Source organism: Orcinus orca, chromosome X (genome assembly GCF_937001465.1).
Source record: "Orcinus orca chromosome X, mOrcOrc1.1, whole genome shotgun sequence".
NCBI classification, from domain to species: Eukaryota; Metazoa; Chordata; class Mammalia; order Artiodactyla; family Delphinidae; genus Orcinus; species Orcinus orca.
Window position 1 is genome coordinate 99,884,817 of NC_064580.1, and position 22,259 is coordinate 99,907,075.

At 35.5% G+C, this 22,259-nt stretch overlaps 1 protein-coding gene across 1 annotated transcript in view; it reads left to right on the plus strand.

Annotated features, from left to right (window-relative positions):
• Window positions 1-22,259, plus strand: part of HTR2C (5-hydroxytryptamine receptor 2C) — a 231,387-nt gene that overhangs the window by 116,213 nt on the left and 92,915 nt on the right. The window contains exons 2-3 of the mRNA XM_033413338.2: window positions 1,591-1,705; window positions 6,028-6,341. Of these exons, the coding sequence (XP_033269229.1) occupies window positions 1,671-1,705; window positions 6,028-6,341 (349 nt within the window). The 5' untranslated portion in view covers window positions 1,591-1,670. The remainder of the gene's footprint in view (window positions 1-1,590; window positions 1,706-6,027; window positions 6,342-22,259) is intronic.

Consider the following 22,259-nt stretch of genomic DNA (forward strand, 5'->3'; position numbering starts at 1 on the left):
CTGTTGAATAAGATGGGAAACATAGGGAGGTGCAAGTTTTTTTGGTAAAATTTTATTTCCAAATTTCTAAAAGGAACTAGAAAACATTAAAAAAGATTACTGACAAATTTTTATCATATTCCTTGAAAATACTTACAAATTAAACAAAAGCGATGACCTTTCAATATTCCATGTTCTCAAGCTATTCAACTCTCTCTTTCTCCCTTTCTCTCTCCCTTTCTCTCTCCCTTTCTCTCTCTCCCCACCCACAAACATACACAACTAAATTTTTCTCATTGACAGCCCACTACTTGCAAACTTAACATCACAATCTTGACTCTCATAATAGCTTGTGATCCCCAAAAAGAATACAGTTACATGTTTGGTATGAGAAGAGAGTAAAATCAAAATCCAAAAAAAGAAGATATAGAGAAGGCAACATGAAAAACAGAGAGGTGTACCTACTCTATTCCCAGTTAAGAATTGCTATGCAGAAAAACCAAGGGGTCTCTATGTTAATCATTAGAATTCACTCTGGGTATTTCTTCAATATCAATGTAAAAATTCACAGTGACACGTTTTACTCCGTGTAAAGATATTATTTCCACAAGGAGCACAGCAGAGATCCTCAGCAAATTTGCATCCAGTCTACTCTTGGCCAACATTTTAGCACACTGAATATAGTGAGGGCTAAGTGGTGAATAATCTCTTATGTAAATATTTGGTGGGGTTTTGCATTGCAACCAATAACTCCTTCAAAAATAGCCTACAGAAATCAAAGGTACTCACTCTGAAATTCTTTGATGTTTGTAGAGTGTTCATGTTTCCTTCCTAATTCCTCTGAAGATGCACTGTCAGTTCTTAATCAATAAATGAAACTAAATTTTGTTTTTCAATCATCGAGTGCAACTGACCTTTTGTTTGCAATTTTCAACACTATCCCATGTGCTCTGACTGCAGCATATTATCTGTTGGATACTAACTAGTTGGTTCATAGGGTTGTTGCTATATTTAATTAGGTAAACTTAATCAACTCATTTATTTTGGTATAAACCTGTGGCTACCCTCTGGATAATATTGTTGGTTCATGCAAAAGTATAAAGAAAGCTATCTATGAAAAAGCAGATTGCTTCACTGGAAAAAAAAGTTAGAAATGTTGTACAAAATATGTTCACTTTATAAAAATGCTTAAAACTTGTTTTAGTTTTTCATTGCTCTATAAGATGAAACCTTTTTACTTTATACATGCTACTTAATTATTAGATCACAAACTTTCCCCCAATAGTTTGCAAATTAAGAAGCATATATTCTTAATTTCTTTTTCAAAACACTGCTTTGTACTCCAGCAGGGGGAGATTTAGTAGAAGCCCCATATAAAGAAAGTATATACAAGAAATTTTAGAAAAATTATGATGGTTGTATATTGGTAAATAAATGAAAAATCTATTCTCCTTGCCATTTTTAATCACTTATATAATATGCTTGCTTGTTTGCTAAATTTAGTATTGATTATTTCTTATCACTTAATAAATATATTTATTTTTATTTAATCAAAGGTTATTAAAGTTATTTAAACTTTTAACTAATTCTCTTTTTCTTTTTTCTCCCCAGAAAGGATGGCATAATGAATCCAGTCTGTTAAATTTCCTCTTCTCAATTTTAAACTTTGGTTGCTTAAGACTGAAGCAATTATGGTGAACCTGAGGAAGGCAGTGCACTCGTTCCTGTAAGGATGTTATTACCTATTATTTTTTTAAAATAACTTTTCATAGTAGTTTGCTCAAAAATGTTAAAAAGGTTTTTATATGATTATTCAGCTATATTTGCCTCAATCTGTATAAATGACTTGCATTCCAATAGACTAATATTACTGGTGTTTTCTATTCAAAAACAATAAATGGGAAAAAAACCAATAACTTGAACTCCAATTAAACACAACCACTCATATGTTCAAACAAGTAATATCATTCAAAAATAATTCTGATACTTGTGGTTCCTTTCTGTATGGTTAAAATGTAGAAATAAGAAAGGTTCTTTCCTCTTCCTTCCTGCATGAACTAAACAGCCAAGAGAATAAATGTCTTTACAAGTCTCTGGTTCTATGAAAAATAGTTAAGGTTGCAAAAGAATGAGCGAGAGGTCAGGGAATAGGGGCTGGAGGATGTAGCTGGACAGGATGTAGCCTTGAAACAATGAACCAGTAGTTAAAGTCAATAGAATATAACATAAAAGTGATAAGGAAAGCGTTGAATTCAAGCACTAAGCAATTCAAAACATGATCTAATCCAGGTATATCTTCTTTTTAACTTAGTAAAAGGTTGGGTTGCTTTCTTCTAAACCTACTCTTTGAGGAATGGGGGCATGGAAAACAAGATCCAGGGCTCTGTAAACTCTGATCAGTACAACTGAGAAGCCTTGAATCACCTTGCTCCTGCACAATCTCCTCTGTGATTTCTATAAAAGTGCTCACTGAGGAAACAGTTTACAGAGCAGTGTAGATATAAAGTACATCAGCACTGGATCCTCTGCAATATGCACCATTATAGTTCATCTTGGATGTCATTGTATATTGTAGTGATGATAGTCTCAAGGATACGTGGTTCCAAGAAAACTAGAGCAGAGAGGAAAAGGAAAGGGTGAAGGACAGTGATAAAGAAGGGAAAAAAAGAGCCAGGTCTGGGAAAATGAAAGGACAACTTAGTATATAGGCCTTGATCCATATACCAAATGCAGGGCTACCTTAAAGAGTACCAAATTATTCTGCTATGGAATTAAAGAATTCACATAGAAGTTTTTCCATTACGTTAAGAGAAACAAGGGATCATTCATCTCTTCTAATAATGCCCATTGTCATATGCCATGCAAAAACTCAGTAGATTTAAAATGTACTCAGACTTTTAAATCAAATTATAATTTTGTTTATCGACTAAAAATGTCAGATATTTTCATTCAAAACTTAGTAGCAATTAATAAGTTATTTCAATTGTTCAGATAGAAGTTGTGATTTTTGTGCACGTATTTTATGAGACTTCTGTGGGCTTAATAGCAATCAGCATAAGCTTTAGAAACAAGACCTAGATTACTCCTCTTCTGTAAAAGGACTGTATGTTTTTCACTGAACAAGTAAATGTTACAAATTAGGTTTAATTAGAATACAGCCAATTCTTGATTATAATACTGTAGAAAATAGGACTGACTGCAGTAAAAATCATAATAATTTGCTCATAAGTAGTGCTCAATAAGAATTTATTAAATTGAATTGAATTGAAACCAGGAAACTGAAGTAAAAACTCTGTCAGGATTTTTCCCAACACCATTATTTTATTTAATAATTCACAAAAGATATAGTTAGATTCTACAAGCTTCCTCAATAATTCAGTATTTGTTTCATGGACTCTTTAATAAAAAGTAAAAATATATTTGACCAGCAGAGGTAGGCAAGATGAATGTTTTAAGTGGTTTTGTACCCCAAAGTTCTAAGATACTCAAATCATAAAATTCATAATTGGACATAGTTTTTCGTGTACTTTTGTTATATACAATTTTATTTTGTATTCTTCTACTATTTTTACAGAAATGTGAAAGGATTTAGATGTTTTCACAATTTACTGAGAAAATTTGAAGTTGCATTGCATATCCTGTTAGGACCATATTATCTAGGCTTAAGAATAAATATATTTGTGATTCTGCAACTGAAAATTGAAGATGCAGCATATCACTGTGAGCATAAAGTCTTGTGGGACTACTTGAAATGATCATCAACTAATTTAAACCAGAATATTTTTAAATTTCAGAACATGTTTTTCAACAGCTAGGCCAGAAAAGACCTTGGATTTAAAATTACTATCTGAGCCAGTTCTGCATAAATAAGTACCTTCTTAAAATAAAACCAGGACTTAAATTCTTGACAAATTTTGAAGTACATTTAGGGTATAGCTACCACAAAATACTTTTGTTTAACTTTGAAGGCAGAAAGAAGGTAAGCTCCAACATTTACTGAGGGCCTATTACGACAAAGGTATTATTTTGAGACTTTACATGTATCATTTAATTTTCACAACAATAATGTGATCATCCTCATTGTAAAGATGAGGAAATTGATCTCCTGAGAGGTTAAGTGACTGGTCAAAAAAAATCATTTAGGTCAGGTAGCCAGGACATTAGCCACATGCCAAATACAACAAATACAGTGACAGAGTAATCAAAGCTGAAAGCAAATACCTTGCTTCTATTTATTTGGTCCTTTATTTCAATAATTTCTATTCACTTTAATCACAAATTAATTATGATACACATTTTTTGAATCACATATTATTTTAGCTTATTTTTTATGTCTCAGGAAAAAAGAATACATCCAGCATTGGAAAGAATTTAATGATTACTTCTCATGATTTGAAGAAAATTATTATGTATGTCTCCCACCGACATGATGCTTAGGATATCAGGCAGCTTTGACTAATGAGGAAGTAGTTTTAAGCTAAATGTCCGAAGTACTAGTTTTCACCCCTTGTAGAATGAGAAAGTCAAAATATTTTCATGATTTCTTCATTACGTTAAAATACATAAAGTATATTAACAAGATATTAAGAGAAATAATTTTTAAACGTGGTAGAAAATTATTATGATATTTTACTTAAGTTTAAATAAGGCCAATAATTTTTCAGGTTCAGTGTTCCAGTTCTGGTTCAGAAAGTATGGTGTGTGTGTGTGTGTGTGTGTGTGTGTGTGTGTGTGTGTGTGTATAATATTATAGATACAATTATGATAATCATAATCATCTAGTGTTACTACTGCAAGTTTCTCTGATGATTGATAATAAGTGATAGTCAATTTAATCACACATATATTTTCCCTGTAGAAATAATATTTTTAGCTCAAAGAACAAGTGAATGAGATAATGAAATCAAAACTTTTACATGGAGAACTCATAGACTCTGGATTTTGTAATGTCATGTGTTCCATCCCCCATGCAATTTTCTTGCATAGAGAATTGGTTAGCACATATTGTACCAGTAGAGGAAATTTTCTTCTCTATAAATAATATCAGGGTTTAACAACTAGTACATATAGTATAGTTGTTGCTTAGTATTCATTAAATAACTATTACTGAACATAGAATACACATAAGACAGTCATTCACAGATAATAATTCTTGCTTTTAAGCAGGAAATATTGAATATACTTATTCTTGTTTATCTTATTAAGGAAAATAAATATTAGTTTCATGAGACAATTTACAGACTTACATTAATGTATGAAACCTGAATAAATCTCATATCACCATCAGGGGAAATTAATTTGGAATGTACAAAACATAACCACGTCTGTCTCTTTTGCATTAGTCTGCCACTTGGCCTGAAATTCCTACCAGTAAAAATCTACATAAGTACCATCATGAGAGGTGTACATTTTAAATGACTTAAGAGATTTCTTTTCCAGCATAGGAAAGTAGCAAACCCACAGGAGTTAATTATCACCACAAATCATTTTCTAACCTAGAACAACACCAGAAAACATAGGACAGAAATGGGGAGAGTGTCAGGTAGAAGGAAAATTTACAGGACAGATATTAAGAAATTATGGGCCAGCATAAAGTCACTCAGCAAGTCAAACAATACTGTGGTTTCAGATTGAGTATAGAGAGTAAAAGTCTAAAACACAGGCTTTGAATTCAACGGGACTTGAGTACGGACCCTGCCCCTGCTACTTACTGCCTATATTTCCTTGAGAAAGTTACTTAACTTCTCTGAACCTCAGTCTCTCCTTATACATAATAGATATAAATCAGTACTGACTTCATGAGGATGTTATATGAGATCAAATGAGATTACACATATATATTTCAGTAAACTAAGTGCCTGACTCATATTAAGCATTCAATAAAAGTATTTGGGGGAGAGAAAGAAGAGATACTGAAGTTTAATTGAGAGTAGAAATGATGATGATGATGATAATGATTGTTAAAGGAAAAGCAGTTGATTTATGTAAGTAATTTATTAGGTACAAGCAATATAATATATACCTGATTATTTTTTTCTTAATTTTCAGTGTGCACCTGATTGGCCTATTGGTTTGGCAATGTGATATTTCTGTGAGCCCAGTAGCAGCCATAGTAACTGACATTTTCAATACCTCCGATGGTGGACGCTTCAAATTCCCAGACGGGGTACAAAACTGGCCAGCACTTTCAATCGTCATAATAATAATCTTGACAATAGGTGGCAACATTCTCGTTATCATGGCAGTAAGCTTGGAAAAGAAACTGCACAATGCCACCAATTATTTCTTAATGTCCCTAGCCATTGCTGATATGCTAGTGGGACTACTTGTCATGCCACTGTCTCTGCTTGCAATCCTTTATGGTAAGTACAAATTTATTAGTATTTTGATCTCAGATCATGTCATAAATCTGTGGCAGGTATCGTAAAAAATCAGAAAGTTAATTATTCTACTTGTATCATTTGGAAAATAAACAGAAAAGAAAATTGTGTGACAGAAGAAATTGGATGTGTGTATATTTATTAAATAAATCAGTAGCAGACTCTTGAAAAAGCAAAACAAATGTTTTATAATATATTAAAATCATATATAGATACTCTATTGCTCAGTGTCATTTGTAAACAATGACAATTGCCTTCCAATATACAGATTGTGACAGTGAAAGAAACATGTGCCTACCCCTATGTTCTGGGCAGTACACATACCTAGTACCAGCTTTTATACAAAGAAGATGAAAGAAGTTCATCATCTTCATTTTTTTTTAACATCTTTATTGGAGTATAATTGATTTACAATGGTGTGTTAGTTTCTGCTGTATAACAAAGTGAATCAGATATATGTATAATATATCCCCATATCCCCTCCCTCTTGTGTCTCCCTCCCACTCTCCCTATCCCACCCCTCGGTCAAAAAGCACCGAGCTGATCTCCCTGTGCTATGCAGCTGCTTCCCACTAGCTTTCTATTTTACATGTGGTAGATATATACATGTAAAATAGATAGTTATCTATTTTACATGTATATATGTCAATGCTACTCTCACTTCGCCCCAGCTTACCCTTCTCCCTCACTGTGTCCTCAAGTCCATTCACTACATCTGTGTCTTTATTCCTATCCTGCCCCTAGGTTCATCAGAACTTTTTGTTTTTTTAGATTCCATATATATGTGTTAGGATACAGTATTTGTTTTTCTCTTTCTGACTTACTTCACTCTGTATGACAGACTCTAGGTCCATTCAACTCACTACAAATAACTCAATTTTGTTCCTTTTATGGCTGCGTAATATTCCATTGTATATATGTGTCACATCTTTATCCATTCATCTGTTGATGGATACTTAGGTTACTTCCATGTCCTGGCTATTGTAAATAGAACTGCATGAACATTGTGGTACATGACACTTTTTTGAATTATGGTTTTCTCAGGGTATACGCCCAGTAGTGGGATTGCTGGGTCATATGCTAGTTCTATTTTTAGATTTTTAAGGAACCCCCATACTGTTCTCCATAGTGGCTGTATCAATTTACATTCCCACCAACAGTGCAAGAGGGTTCCCTTTTATCCACACCCTCTCCAGCATTTATTGTTTCTAGATTTTTTGATGATGGCCATTCTGACTGGTATGAGGTGATACCTCATTGTAGTTTTGACTTACATTTCTCTAATGATTAGTAATGCTGAGCATCCTTGCATGTGTTTGTTGGTAATCTGTATACCTTCTTTGGAGAAATGTCTATTTAGGTCTTCTGCCCATTTTTGGATTGGGTTGTTTTTTGATATTGAGCTGCATGAGCTGACTGTATATTTTGGAGATTAATCCTTTGTCAGTTGCTTCACCTGCAAATATTTTCTCCCATTCTGACAGTTGCCTTTTCATCTTGTTTATGGTTTCCTTTGCTGTGCAAAAGCTTTTAGGTTTCCTTAGGTCCCATTAGTATATTTTTGTTTATATTTCCATTTCTCAATGGATCTTGCTGTGATTTATGTCATAGAGTGTTCTGCCTAATGTTTTCCTCTAAGAGTTTTATAGTGTCTGTCCTTACATTTAGGTCTTTAATCCATTTTGAGTTTATTTTTGTATACGGTCTTAGTAAGTGTTCTAATATCATTCTTTAACATGTAGCTGTCCAGTTTTCCCAGTGCCACTTATTGAAGACACTGTCTTTTCTCCATTGTATATTCTTGCCTCCTTTAACAAAGATAAGGTGGCCATATGTGCGTGGGTTTATCTCTGGGAGGTCTATCCTGTTCCATTGATCTATATTTCTGTTTTTGTGCCAGTACCATACTGTCTTGATTACTGTAGCTTTGTAGTATAGTCTGAAGTGCGGGAGACTGATTCCTCCAGCTCTGTTTTTCTTTCCCAAGATTGCTTTGGCTATTAGGGGTCTTTTGTGTTTCCATACAAATTGTAAAATTTTTGTTCCAGTTCTGTGAAAAATGCCATTGGTAATTTGATAGGGATTGCACTGAATCTGTAGATTGCTTTGGGTAGTATGGTCATTTTCACAATGTTGATTCTTCCAATCCAAGAACATGGTATATTTCTCCATTTGTTTGTATCATCTTTGATTTTTTCATCAGTGTCTTATACTTTTCTGCATACAGGTCTTTTGCCTCCTTAGGTAGGTTTATTCCCAGGTATTTTATTCTTTTTGTTGCAAGAGTAAATGTGAGTGTTTCCCTCTTTTTCTCTTTCAGATTTTTCATCATTAGTGTATAGGAAGGCAACAGATTTCTGTGCCTTAATTTTGTATCCTGCTACTTTACCAAATTCATTGATTAGCTCTAGTAGTTTTCTGGTAGCATCTTAGGATTCTTTATGTATAGTATCATGTAAACTGCAAACAGTGACAGTTTTACTTCTTTTCCAACTTGGATTCCTTTTATTTCTTTTTCTTCTCTGAGTGTTGTGGCTAAAACTTCCAAAACTATGATGAATAATAGCAGTGAGAGCAGGCAACCTTGTCTTGTTCCTGATCTTAGAGGAAATGGTTTCAGTTTTTCACCTTTGAGAACAATGTTGGCTGTGGGTTTGTCATATATGGGCTTTATTCTGTTAAGGTAAGTTCCCTCTATGTCTACTTTCTGGAGAGTTTTTATCATAAATGGGTGTTGAATTTTGTCAAAAGCTTTTTCTGCATCTACCGAGATTATCATATGGTTTTTATCCTTCAATTTGTTAATACGGTATATCACATTGATTGAATTGTGTATAATGAAGAATCCTTGCATTCCTGGGATAAACTCCACTTGATCGTGGTGTATGATCCTTTTAACGTGCTGTTGGATTCTTTTTGCTAGTATTTTGTTGAGGATTTTTGCATCTATATTCATCAGTGATGTTGACCTGTAGCTTTCATTTTTTATGGCATCTTTGTCTGGTTTTGGTATCAGGGTGATGGTGGCCTCATAGAATGAGTTTGGGAGTGTTCCTTCCTCCGCAACTTTTTGGAAGAGTCTGAGAAGTAGGTGTTCGCTCTTATCTAAATGCTTGATAGAATTCTCCTGTGAAGCCATCTGGTCCTGGGCTTTTGTTTGTTGTAAGATTTTTTTTTTTTTTTTTGCGTTATGCGGGCCTCTCACTGTTGTGGCCTCTCCCATTGCGGAGCAATGGCTCCGGACGCGCAGGCTCAGCGGCCATGGCTCACGGGCGCAGCCGCTCCGCGGCATGTGGGATCTTCCCGGACCGGGGCACGAACCCCTGTCCCCTGCATCGGCAGGCAGACTCTCAACCACTGCGCCACCAGGGAAGCCCTGTTGGAAGATTTTTAATCAGTCTCAATTTCAGTGCTTGTGATTGGTCTGTTTATATTTTCTGTTTCTTCCTGGTTCAGTCTCAGAATGTTGTGTTTTTCTAAGAATTTTTCCATTTCTTCCAGGTTGTGCATTTTTTGGCATATAATTGCTTGTAGCAATCTCTCATGATCCTTTATATTTCTGCAGTGTCAGTTTTTACTTCTCCTTTTTCATTTCTAATTCTGTTGATTTGAGTCTTCTCCCATTTTTTCTTGACGAGTCTCGTTAATTGTTTCAGTTTTGTTTATCTTCTCAAAGAACAAGCTTTTGGTTTTATTGATCTTTGCTATTGTTTCCTTCATTTCTTTTACATTTATTTCTGATTTGATCTTTATGATTTCCTTCCTTCTGCTAACTTTGGAGTTTTTTGTTCTTCTTTCTCTAATTGCTTTAGGTGTAAGGTTAGGTTGTTTATTTGAGATGTTTCTTGTTTCTTGAGGTAGGACTGTATTGCTATAAACATCCCTCTTAGAACTGCTTTTGCTGCATCTCATAGGTTTTGGGTCACTGTGTTTTCATTGTCATTTGTTTCTAGGTATTTTTTGATTTCTTCTTTGATTTCTTCAGTGATCTCTTGGTTATTTAGTAGCATACTGTTTAGACTCCACGTGTTTGTATTTTTTACAGTTTTTTCCCTGTAATTTATATCTAGTCTCATAGCGTTGTGGTTGGAAAAGATGCTTGATATGATCTCAGTTTTCTTAAATTTAACAAGGCTTGATTTGTGACCCAAGATATACTCTTTCCTGGAGAATGTTCCATAAGCACTTGAGAAGAAAGTATATTCTGTTGTTTTTGGATGGAATGTCCTATAAATATCAATTAAGTCTATCTTGTTTAATGTGTCATTTAAAGCTTGTGCTTCCTTATTTATTTTCATTTTGGATAATCTGTCCATTGATGAAAGTGGGGTGTTAAAGTCCCCTACTATTATTGTGTTACTGTTGATTTCCCATTTTATGGCTTTTAGCATTGCCTTATGAATTGAGGTACTCCTATGTTGGGTGCATAAATATTTACAATTCTGTATCTTCTTGGATTGATCCCTTGATCATTATGTAGTGTCCTTCTTTGTCTCTTGTAATAGTCTTTATTTTAAAGTCTATTTTGTCTGATATAAGAATTGCTACTCCAGCCTTCTTTTGATTTCCATTTGTATGGAATATCTTTTTCCACCCCCTCACTTTCAGTCTGTATGTGTACCCAAGTCTGAAGTGAGTCCCTTGTAGACAGCTTATATACGAGTCTTGTTTTGTATCCATTCAGCCAGTCTATATCGTTTGGTTGGAGCATTTAAACCATTTACATTTAAGGTAATTATTGATATGTATGTTCCTATTACCATTTTCTTAATTGTTTTGGGTTTGTTTTTGTAGGTCTTTTCCTTCTCTTGTGTTACCTGCCTAGAGAAATTCCTTTAGCATTTGTTGTAAAGCCAATTTGGTGGTGCTGAATTCTCTTAACTTTTGCTTGTCTTTAATGATTTTAATTTCTCCATCAATTCTGAATGAGATCCTTGGTGGGTAGAGTAATCTTGGTTGTAAGTTTTTCCCTTTCGTCACTTTAACTATGGCCTGCCACTCCTTTCTGGCTTGCAGAGTTTCTGCTGAAAGTTCAGCTGTTAACCTTATGGGAATTCTCCTGTATATTATTTGTTGCTTTTCCCTTGCTGCTTTGAAAATTTTTTCTTTGTACTTAATTTTTGATAGTTTGATTAATATGTGTCTTGGCATGTTTCTCCTTGGATTTATCCTGTATGGGATTCTCTGTGCTTCCTGGATGTGATTGACTGTTTCCTTTCCCATGTCAGGGAAGTTTTCAACTATAATCTCTTCAAATATTTTCTCAGTCCCTTTTTTTCTCTTTTCTTCTGGAACCCTTATGATTTGAATGTTGTTGCCTTTAATATTGTCCCAGAAGTCTCTGAGACTATCCTCAATTCTTTTCATTCTTTTTTCTTTATTCTGCTCTGCAGTAGTTATTTCCACTTTTTTATCTTCCAGGTCACTTATCCGTTCTTCTGCCTCAGTTATTCTGCTATTGATTCCTTCTAGAGAATTTTTAATTTCATTTACTATGTTGTTCATCATTGTTTCATCTTTAGTTCTTGTAGGTCCTTGTTAAACGTTGCTTGTATTTTCTCCATTCTATTTCCAAGACTTTGGATCATCTTTACTATCATTACTCTGAATTCTTTTTCAGGTAGACTGCCTATTTCCTCTTCATTTGTTTGGTCTATTGGGTTTTTAGCTTGCTCCTTCATGCTGCATATTTCTCTGTCTTCTCATTTTTTTTTAAAATACTGTGTTTGGGGTCTCTTTTTTGCAGGCTCCAGGTTCATAGTTCCCACTGTTTTTGTTGTCTGCGCCCAGTGGGTGAGGTTGTTTCAGTGGCTTGTGTAGGCTTCCTGGTGGAGGGGACTGGTGCCTGTGTTCTGGTGGGTGGGGCTGGATCTTGTCTTTCTGGTGGTCAGGGCTGCATCTGGCAGTGTGTTTTGGGGTGTCTGTGAACTTAGTATGATTTTAGGCAGCCTCTTTGCTAATGGGTGTGGTTGTGTTCCTGTCTTGCTAGTTTTTTGGCATGGCGCATAAAGCACTGGAGCTTGCTGGCCCTTGGGGTGAGCTGGGTCTTAGTGTTGAGATGGAGACCTCTGGGAGAACTCTCGCCAACTGATATTATGTGGGGCTGGGACATCTCTGGTGGTCCAATGCCCTGAACTCGGCTGTCCCCCCTCAGAGGCTCAGGCCTGACACCAGGCCAGACCACCAAGACCCTGTCAGACACACAGCTCAGAAGAAAAGGGAGAAAAAAAGAAAAAATAAATAAATAAATAATTATTAAAATAAAATAATAATTTAAAAAAAGAGAGCAACCTAACCACTAAACAAATCCACCAATGATAACAAGCACTCAGAACTATACTACGATAAACATAAGAAATCAGAAACAAATCAGTCACAGCCAGCAAACCCGAAGTCTACAATTGCTCCCAAAGTCCACCGCCTCAATTTTGGGATGATTCATTGTCCATTCAGTTATTCCACAGATGCAGGGTACATCAAGTTGATTGTGGAGATTTAATCCACTGCTCCTGAGGTTATACAGAGAAATTTCCCTTTCTCTTCTTTGTTCGCACAGCTCCTGGGGTTTAGCTTTGGTTTTGGCTCCACCTCTGCATGTAGGTTGCCCTCAGCATCTGTTCTGGCCCAGACAGGACGGGGTTAAAGCAGCAGCCTATTAGGGGGCTCTGGCTCACTCATGCCGGGGGGTGGGAGGGGTACAGTAGTTATAATTGGAATGTGGGGCAAGCCTGTGGCAGCAGAGGCTGACATGACGTTGCAACAGCCTGAGGCATACCGTGTGTTCTCCCAGGGAAGTTCTCCTTGGATCAGAGGACCCTGGCAGTGGTGGGCTGCACAGGCTCCCAGGGGGCTATGGATAGTGACCTGTGTTTGTACACAGGATTCTTGTTCACTGCAGCAGCAGCATTAACGTTTCATGCTGGTCTCTGGGGTCCAAGCTGATACCCATGGCTTGCACCTGTCTCTGGAGCTCGTTTAGGTGGTGCTCTGCCTTCTGTGGGCAGAAAGGGAAAGAATCCCCTCTCCTCACACATCCTGAAACAATGGTCTCTTGCCTCTTAGGCAGGTCCAGACTTTTTCCCGGACTCCCTCCCGGCTAGCTGTGGTGCACTAGCCCCCTTCAGGCTGTCTTCATGCAGCAAACCCCTGTCCTCTCCCTGGGATCTGACCTCCTAAACCTGAGCCTCAGCTCCCAGCCCCCACCCGCCCCAGCAGGTGAGCAGACAAGCCTCTCAGTCTGGTGTATGTTGGTCAGCACCGATCCTCTGTGCAGGAATCTCTCCACTTTGCCCTCTGCACCCCTGTTGCTGTGCTCTCCTCCATGGCTCCAAAGCTTCCCCCTGCCCACCCCCTGTGTCTCCCAGTGAAGGGGCTTCCTAGTGTGTGGAAGCTTTTCCTCCTTCACAGCTCCCTCCCAGAGGTGCAGGTCCCATCCCTATTCTTTTGTCTCTGTTTTTTCTTTTGCCCTACGCAGGTACACGGGGAGTTTCTTGCCTTTTGGGAAGTCTGAGGTCTTCTGCCAGCATTCAGTAGGTGTTCCGTAGGAGGTGTTCCACATGTAGCTGTATTTTTGATGTATTTGTGGGGAGGAAGGTGATCTTCTCATCTTACTCCTCTGCCATCTTGAAGGTCCCCAAGGCTCATCATCTTTAAAAACATATTTTAAGTAATCTTCCTAAATATTGACAAACTAAGTGCTTGGCACATAATAAGCACTCAATAACAGCTATTCTTCTTCCTAGAGTCTATAATTCATGTTTTTAAAAGGAGACAGTGATAAAAATTTTTTCTTTTGATTTTCTGCCATATCTTTGCCATATTCGTTTTAACCTAACTTTTGTTTCTAGCTAATATTTATTAAGAACAATCAAAACCACTTATACTACACTGCAAAGTTTCTTTCCTAGGGAGTTGGAGAACCCAGTTTGAATTTCATTGCCGATATGCTCATCTCACAAGGCAGTGAAATAGACTCCCTTCTCCCTGGAGTGTATAATGGAATTAGACTGGAAGGACTAATACTGAAAGTGTATCTAGTTCTCAAGTCCTAAAAGAAGATTACTGCATCTAGAAAATAATCTCTCATGGAACTTACAAATTAATTATCCTGTTCTAAATACACAGTGGTAATAGATTGTCTCAATAGGCATTTTATAAATAGTGTTCTCAGGAAATATGCTTTCCTTATATTTACTGAGTTTGAATGATGCATTAATTTCAAAGTATAAGTATTTTACCTTCTCTGTGAGCATTTTACCACACTATAGCTCCAAATTATGTAAGAAAAGGTCACTGGAATGAATATGCTTTAGAAGGTATACTTCGTCTTGTGGTGTCTATTTCATTTTGCCAGTTTCTCCCTTAAAAATATATGAGTGGTCAAAAAATGGCATCAGCCTAAATCCAAATGTCCTAACACATCCATCACCACACCCCCAAGCAATAAAGAACAACAAAACAAAACAAATAAAACTACACGATACCACCACCTAATTTGGAGAACATTCAAATTCCAAATAATCTGTAAGCAGAAAATAAATAAGAGATCACAATGAGCTTTCTATTAGGCTCCCACCATGTGCTGTTGTGAAGAGGAAGGGCAGTCCAGTAAATACTAGATGAAAGAGAGAGGAGGAAAGCTAGTAGGAAGCCTAAGATTGATCTAAAATCATCATAAGAAAGAAAGTCTACCCCAAGTATGAAAATTCTGAGAAACTTCTCTGGAAGCTCATCCTTTAGAGAATTGACTTAGAAGTGTACATAGGACTCAAGAAAGCAGTGTTGGAGAGGAACTCTTTGGAGGTAGAAAAGGGTTAAAAGGGAGAGGTGACTTTTGAAAAAAAATGCACAGTGAAGGGAAAAAGAAACAAGAGGGGAAATTTCATCAACTTACAAGACAAAAAAATGTCAACATGTAAGAACCCATCAACCCTCCCCCCACTGCCCTCCACTGTACCTCAAAAGTTCTCCAATAAAGAAATCATACTTTGTTACATGAAGAGAAAAGGGTGCTCCAGAGCTTGGAATCTTGGAAACTACCCACAAACCACTAGCCATGGAAACCACCCACAAACTGCTAGCCATGTTCATACAAATTCAAAGATGCAACCAACTTTCATCTATACCAAGCTACTATAAAAAGAAAGCAGAACATGAGAATAAAAAAAGCCATTTGATGAAAGTTCCCACAAATAAAGAATGATCAAAAAACAAAAAAGCTGTAACAAAATACTTCAAGATAAACTAAATTTTCTCAAACATTTAAAGATATATCTATAAAAAAAAAACACCTTGAAGTAGAAATCTAAAAACTAAGAAAAGAAATGGATAAAAAAATTGGTCAACATAAAGCAAAAGTTGATTGAACCCAGGAGAATAAAATAGTAGAAAAAGATAAAATCATATTGGAATGAACATTAAATTAAAAGTGCCTAAAGAAGAATAGATTAATATGAAAACTTAATAAGGGGCACTAAAGAAAAACACAGAAACAACAGAAAGAATGAAAATGAGATGGAGAAAGAAGTAAAAGAGGTCAAAAAGAAAGTGTTTGAGATGGAAGACCATCAAATAAAAGAGCCAATGTGTGTATAATGAGAATCCTTGAAAAGAAAAAAATATAATGGAACAGAATTAATATTTAGAACTATAATCCTGGAAAGTTTTCCAGAAATAAAAGAGGGTCTCAATGTACATATTGATAGGGCCAACCCAGTACCAAAAATTGACCTGGAACAGTCAACTCTGAGATATATCTGAGACATTAGGTGTTAAATAGAAACAAAAATCTTCAGGCAAAAATAAGAAATAATTTACAAAAGCAAGAGAATTAGACTGGCTTCATAATTTTAAAAAATAACAAAACAAAGCAACACTGAAGCAATATTTTTATAAAAGTCAACCTCTTATATGATATTCTTTCAAAAGTAAATCTATAAAGACAGAAAACAGATCATTAGTTTCCAGGGTCTGAACAAGCAATGCTGACTCCAAAGGAGCATTTACTTTGGTAGTATGGCACTGTTCTATATCTTGATGGTGGTAGTGGTTGTATATATATTTCTCAAAATTTTAAAAACTATATATTCTAGTATGCAGTTTTAAAAGGGTGAATTTTACTGTATGTAAGTTATACCTGAAATTTAAAAAAGAAAAATACTCAAATAAAGTTTCAAACCAAGATTTTGTATCCAGACAAGTTGGCCATCAAGCTGTAAAAAGTTTAATATTTTTTAAACCCAGAGAATTCTGAACCCATAGCCCTTCTTAAGAAATTGAATAATGGATAAGATTCATCTAACAAAGGGATGATTGGGAACTTTTCCTCAAAAAGATGGATCATGAGTGTTTAATATATTTAATTTTAGAGCTAAGACAGAAATAAAGGTGGTATAAGGGCATAAGAATACTGTCATATCTTATATGATATATATTATTTGTTATATAGTCTAACAACTTAGAAGCAATGCAACTAAAAATTGGGAAGAAAAGAGAAAGGGAAAGAGAAAGAAGAAAGTAGAATAATTTCATTGATTTTTCTATAAACAAAAGATGGGTGTTAATTTATATGACTCCAAAAAATGGCAAGCCAGAAAAACTAGATTTCATAAGAAAACAGAGGTCTAAGAGTATTAAACAGGAAGTAAAGAAAACATGATATAAACATGATATAAAGTTAACCACTAGAACAAAAAGACAAATCTATCTAAAACCAAAAGAAATGCAATTAATAGAAGAGTAAAAAAAAAAAAAAAGTCAAGTAGAGGAAGAAACACAAGAAAATAAAACAATACTCTCAACATTATACCGTGATACAATAACAGAGTTGAAAACAAACATACCAGTAATAGCAATACACTTGTATGAACCTAACTTACCATTAAAAATAAAAGATTTTCAAGTTGGCTTACAACAAATTACCCAACTATACTCTCTATATTTAGTGGAACTCATAACCCAGTGAATCACAATGGTTAAAATAAAGGGATGGGCCAAGGTATAGTAAGCAAATAGAAACACTAAGAAAACAGAAATTGTGATGTTGATATCTGACAAAGTAAATTTTAAATAAAAAATTAAAAAAACAGTAAGAGTAAAAAAAAAATGATGCTTTCTTTCCCCAAAAAGGATGTTTATTTATGATTAAAAGCTGTAATTAACAAGTATATAGCAGTTAAGAATATCTATGCCCCCAATAACACAGCAATGCTCTTTTAAAAGCAAAAACTAAAGAACATGGAAGGATACATTTATGGATACATTCTACTAATGGGAGACTTTAAATATCATACTCAGTACAAAAAAATTGGACATGTAGGTTTTATGGATGTATATTAAACTTTATACCCTTATCATAGAAAGTATATTTTCTTCACGAGTTCATGGAACACTCACAAAAATTAATTATCCATTAGGCCACAAAGAAAATGTTAGAAAAGTAAAACTATTATGAAAAATACTTTCTGATAAGAACACAATAATGCTTGAAAGTATTAACAACAAAAGTTTAAAGACCATCTGATCTTGAAGTTATAACAAATTTTAAACAACTGTTGGTCAAAAGGACAAATGCAAACTGAAATTACAGACTACTTTAGAAATATGATAGAATACACACTACATATCAAAATCTATAGAAGATACTTAAGCAATGATCAAAGGAAAATTCATAGCCCTCATCACCTTTATAAGTAAAAATGAAGGTATACAAATGAATTAAATTCCTAGAAAGCAACCTTGAAAAAGAAGTGCAAAGTAACTCAAAAGAAAGCACAAAGAAACAAACTAAAGATAAAAGCAGAAATTAATTAGGTAGAGAATAGAAAAACAATATAACTAATTAATAAATCAAAATCCTGCATTTTTAAAAAGCAACTTTTAAACAAAATAAAAGCACTAGCTAACTGAAACAAGGAAAAAGGAAGAAACAAAAATATTCAAAATAAGAAATAACAAGGAAAATAACCATTGAAGCAAAGTAAATTTTAAAAATTAGATTACTTTGTAGGTTTATATGCAAATCAATTGAGAACATTAAAAAAAAACAGGTAGTTTCCCAGGGAAAATCAGGTTAGCAAAATTAACCTCATTAGATATAGAAAGAAAGAGAACAATTTCAGTAGAAGAAATAAAGTTATCAAGGACCTACCACACAAAAAAACCATCAGATACAGATAGTTTCACTGGGGAATTCTTTAAAACGTTTGAAGACCAGATAGTTGTAATATTCCATAAATTGTTTAAGACCATTGAATAATTTTTTAAAAACCTTCCTAATTCTTATACAAAGCAAGCATAGGTTTAACACATAAACCAAATAAAGACAAAGCACAAAGAAGGAATATTATAGACTAACATCACTTATGACAAAAATTCTTTATAAACAATTGGCAAACAGAATCCAATGTCACATTAAAAAATATTATACGATGAACTGGGATTAATTCCAGTAACACTATGTTGGCCCTATATTAGGGAATCACTTAATAAAACATATTAATATATAATATCAACATTATTACTAATTAATATTTATTAATAGTTAAAGGTAAAAATATTATCAATATTGATACAATTATAATATTAGCACAGCATTATATTTATAACATTAACATTAAAATATAATTTTTAAAGTATGTGATTTAGCTCTAAAGACGTTGAGTGAAAAAGCCTTTATCCTAAAACATTCTAGAAAAGCTAGAGTTAATGGAAATAAACATGTGATAAATAGAATCTTTCTGATTTCTTTGAATTGGTTAACAAATAGTAGAAGATAATCTTCTCATGTACCTAACATATATCCAAAATTTGCATACCTGGAGTTCATTCTCAAAATGAAACAATTTTCTTATTTGTGTAAAGGTGGTACCACATTCCTAGATAAATGATGTACTAGGCTCTAGGACATTGGTACTTAGTGTTCACCGAAACCAGATGCCACTATCTTGTAGCTCTTTATGTGACTTCTGCCTGCAGGTGAGTTTTGTTTTACCCTAACCAATGATTTTTTTTTTTTTTTTTTTTTTTTTGCGGTACGCGGGCCTCTCACTGCTGTGGCCTTTCCCGTTGCGGAGCACAGGCTCCGGACGCGCAGGCTCAGCGGCCATGGCTCACGGGCCCAGCCGCTCCGCGGCATGTGGGATCTTCCCGGACCGGGGCACGAACCCGTGTCCCCTGCATCGGCAGGTGGACTCTCAACCACTGCGCCACTAGGGAAGCCCCTAACCAATGATTTTTGAACTTTGTAAATTGAATATCTTTTATTCAATTGTGTATGTGTTCCAACTTTGCTGTGTTTCTACTACTCCCCATTTTCTTACACCTCGCTGCCTTACTCACTGATTATAAACCTACCTGGTCCCTAAAAGCATTTAAGTTTGTGACAGGACTCATAGCTTGTGGGCACAAAAGAAACAACCTTGATATCAATACCCTAAATTCACTGGCTTGTTATCCCCATGTGCTAACAAAGTTACTCCAATCCCCTAGAAAGATACACACCTTCCCTCCAAATACTTCTAGAAGTCCCCAAGAGTTATCTCACATGTGATCATGAATAAATCAATTTGCATCACTCACTGTTGCAACCGTTCTGGGCTTTCATCGAGCACGTATGTATCCACCGTCACCTGCCACCATTCACTGTATCTGCTGATAATCCAACATCTCTCACTGATCATCCATCATCGCCCACTGGGCATCCATCATCATTTGCTGGGCATCTGCTGAGTACCGCCCTGTCTGTTGGGAATCCACAATCTCCCACCAGGCATTGTGGTCTCTGCTGATGCTCTGCCATTTCACCACCCGTGACTTCCATGAGAATGCTGCTTTACCTGTCTTGGGTACTGTCACCTGGTATAGCCAAACCTACAAACCCTCAAGATACCACATGGTGCTGCATTTGCTTCAGTATTATATTTAGTGTTCCCTGCAAAAATTAGGAATATGTAGCACACTTTGTTATCTAAACATGGAAAAAGCAATGCTTGTCCTTGCCCTCTTCACAAAATCCCTCTGTAAAACAACTCTTTTTTTTTTTCTTTTTTACTTACTGTAGTTTCCTCAGGGCTTACATTCTATAGGACTGATCTAGAGTATATTTGCTGATGCCTTAATTTCTGTCCTCAAGCATCCACATAAAAACTTCTCCCTGAAAGGCTAAGCAGTGATCTTCTCAGTCTTGTAACCCAGCATTTATCCCTGTATCTGGTATTTTTTAATGAATAAATGAAGGCTTCTTTCCCTCTTGCAAATTAATTCATGAGGTTAGATACTTGGGATAGCCCAGCCCCACACATCTAGAACTGTGAATCTTTACTTTTTGGTTTAAATGTCTACTCCCAATATCCCCTGTCCCAATCTACATAGTCATTTCACTACAGGCTCTTTATCCTGGGGCGAAAATTTTCTTTACCAAGTAAATTTTAATTCCAAGTGTAAACGGGAAGAATGGCATTCAGTATATTTACAGAAAATTACAGTGACATATATTAAAGAACACAGTCCAGAGGTCCTGATTGTTGTTCTTACCTCTAGAGTCTGCTATCTCTAGTAATTCTTTGTACTTTCTTCTTTCCTCCTTAGAACAACTTTTGTAGATTACTTCTTTTATTCTCCAACAAATTCATAATGTAGTTTTAGTTAACATTCCAGTTCTACTTGCAAAAATCACTTCACTTACAGATAGGCAGCACTAAGCTCACTAATAAGTAACACCTGAGTGCTGGCTCAGTTTTGGCCCCTATTCTAAGTGCTATACATTTACTATCCCCATTTAACAGGTAGGGAAATCAAAGCACCAAGAATTTAAGTACTACCAATGATCTATTGCCAAGTTGGGAAAAATCCCCCTATATTTTCTACATTAACAGGAAACTCTCTTCTATCTTCTCAAGTTGGGTTTGGGTTTCCTGGTAGAGTACCCATTGCTGATGTTCTGAAGATTCACTTCATTTTATCCTTTACTTCTATTTGGCTAATCCCAAACACAATTCCTGATATAGGTATTTTTTGAGTTTGGAAAATCTCATTGTTTTTCATGGAAACGTTCACTGGCTTTATATCATGTTATGATGTGCCAATTCTTAGAAAGCTAAATTCTCAGCTCTTATTTCCAAAGACTCTTTCCCCTAATCCGGTATGTGTGATCCAAGAGCCTTTTAACTTGGTTCCATGATGATGTTAAAGAAGATGATGATAACAATAATTATTATAGCTAACTTTAATTGAGCACTGTATGGGAAGGAAAACTTGTCTGGGGTCCTGCAAATTAAATTGACAAAAGACAGTTTAACAGGAGAAAGGGTTTATTACTTATGCATACTGAGTTCTTCATAGAAAAGAAGTGAAAACCCAAAGAAGCAGTTAGACCCCAAGGGTGTATGTATCATTTTAACAAAGAGCAATAAATTGTGGAGAAGTGACAAGACAAACGAAAAGCAGTTTGGGCTTCTAGGGGTGGTAAATTGTGGGAAGGTAAATATATGTGGAAAACTAATGGAAGATAAGGGTTACGTTTGTAAGGTTTGTTATGAAGCCTCAATCTTGTGTAGTATGGGGTGATAAGTGTGTCTCCAGTGATTGAGTCATTCTCCTCTTCCTGGAAGAGGTGGGGATGCGGACACCTTCACAAAGGGAAATTTATAACCTGACTTTAGGCAGAAACGGGGAGGGTCAGGAGCTTTTCCTATATTGGCTGTTTCTCATTTGCCTTCAGCTCAAAAGAATCCTTATGCCAAAGCAGCATATTTGGGGGATGGTATAGGTAGAACTTTACATTTTCGCCTCTTTACAGATGAGGAAAACTAAAGCACACAATTTACCTGATTTTAGGGCCACGAAAGGCTAATATCCATTCTCACTTAGATCAATGACATTAAGGGCCCCATTCCCCCTGCT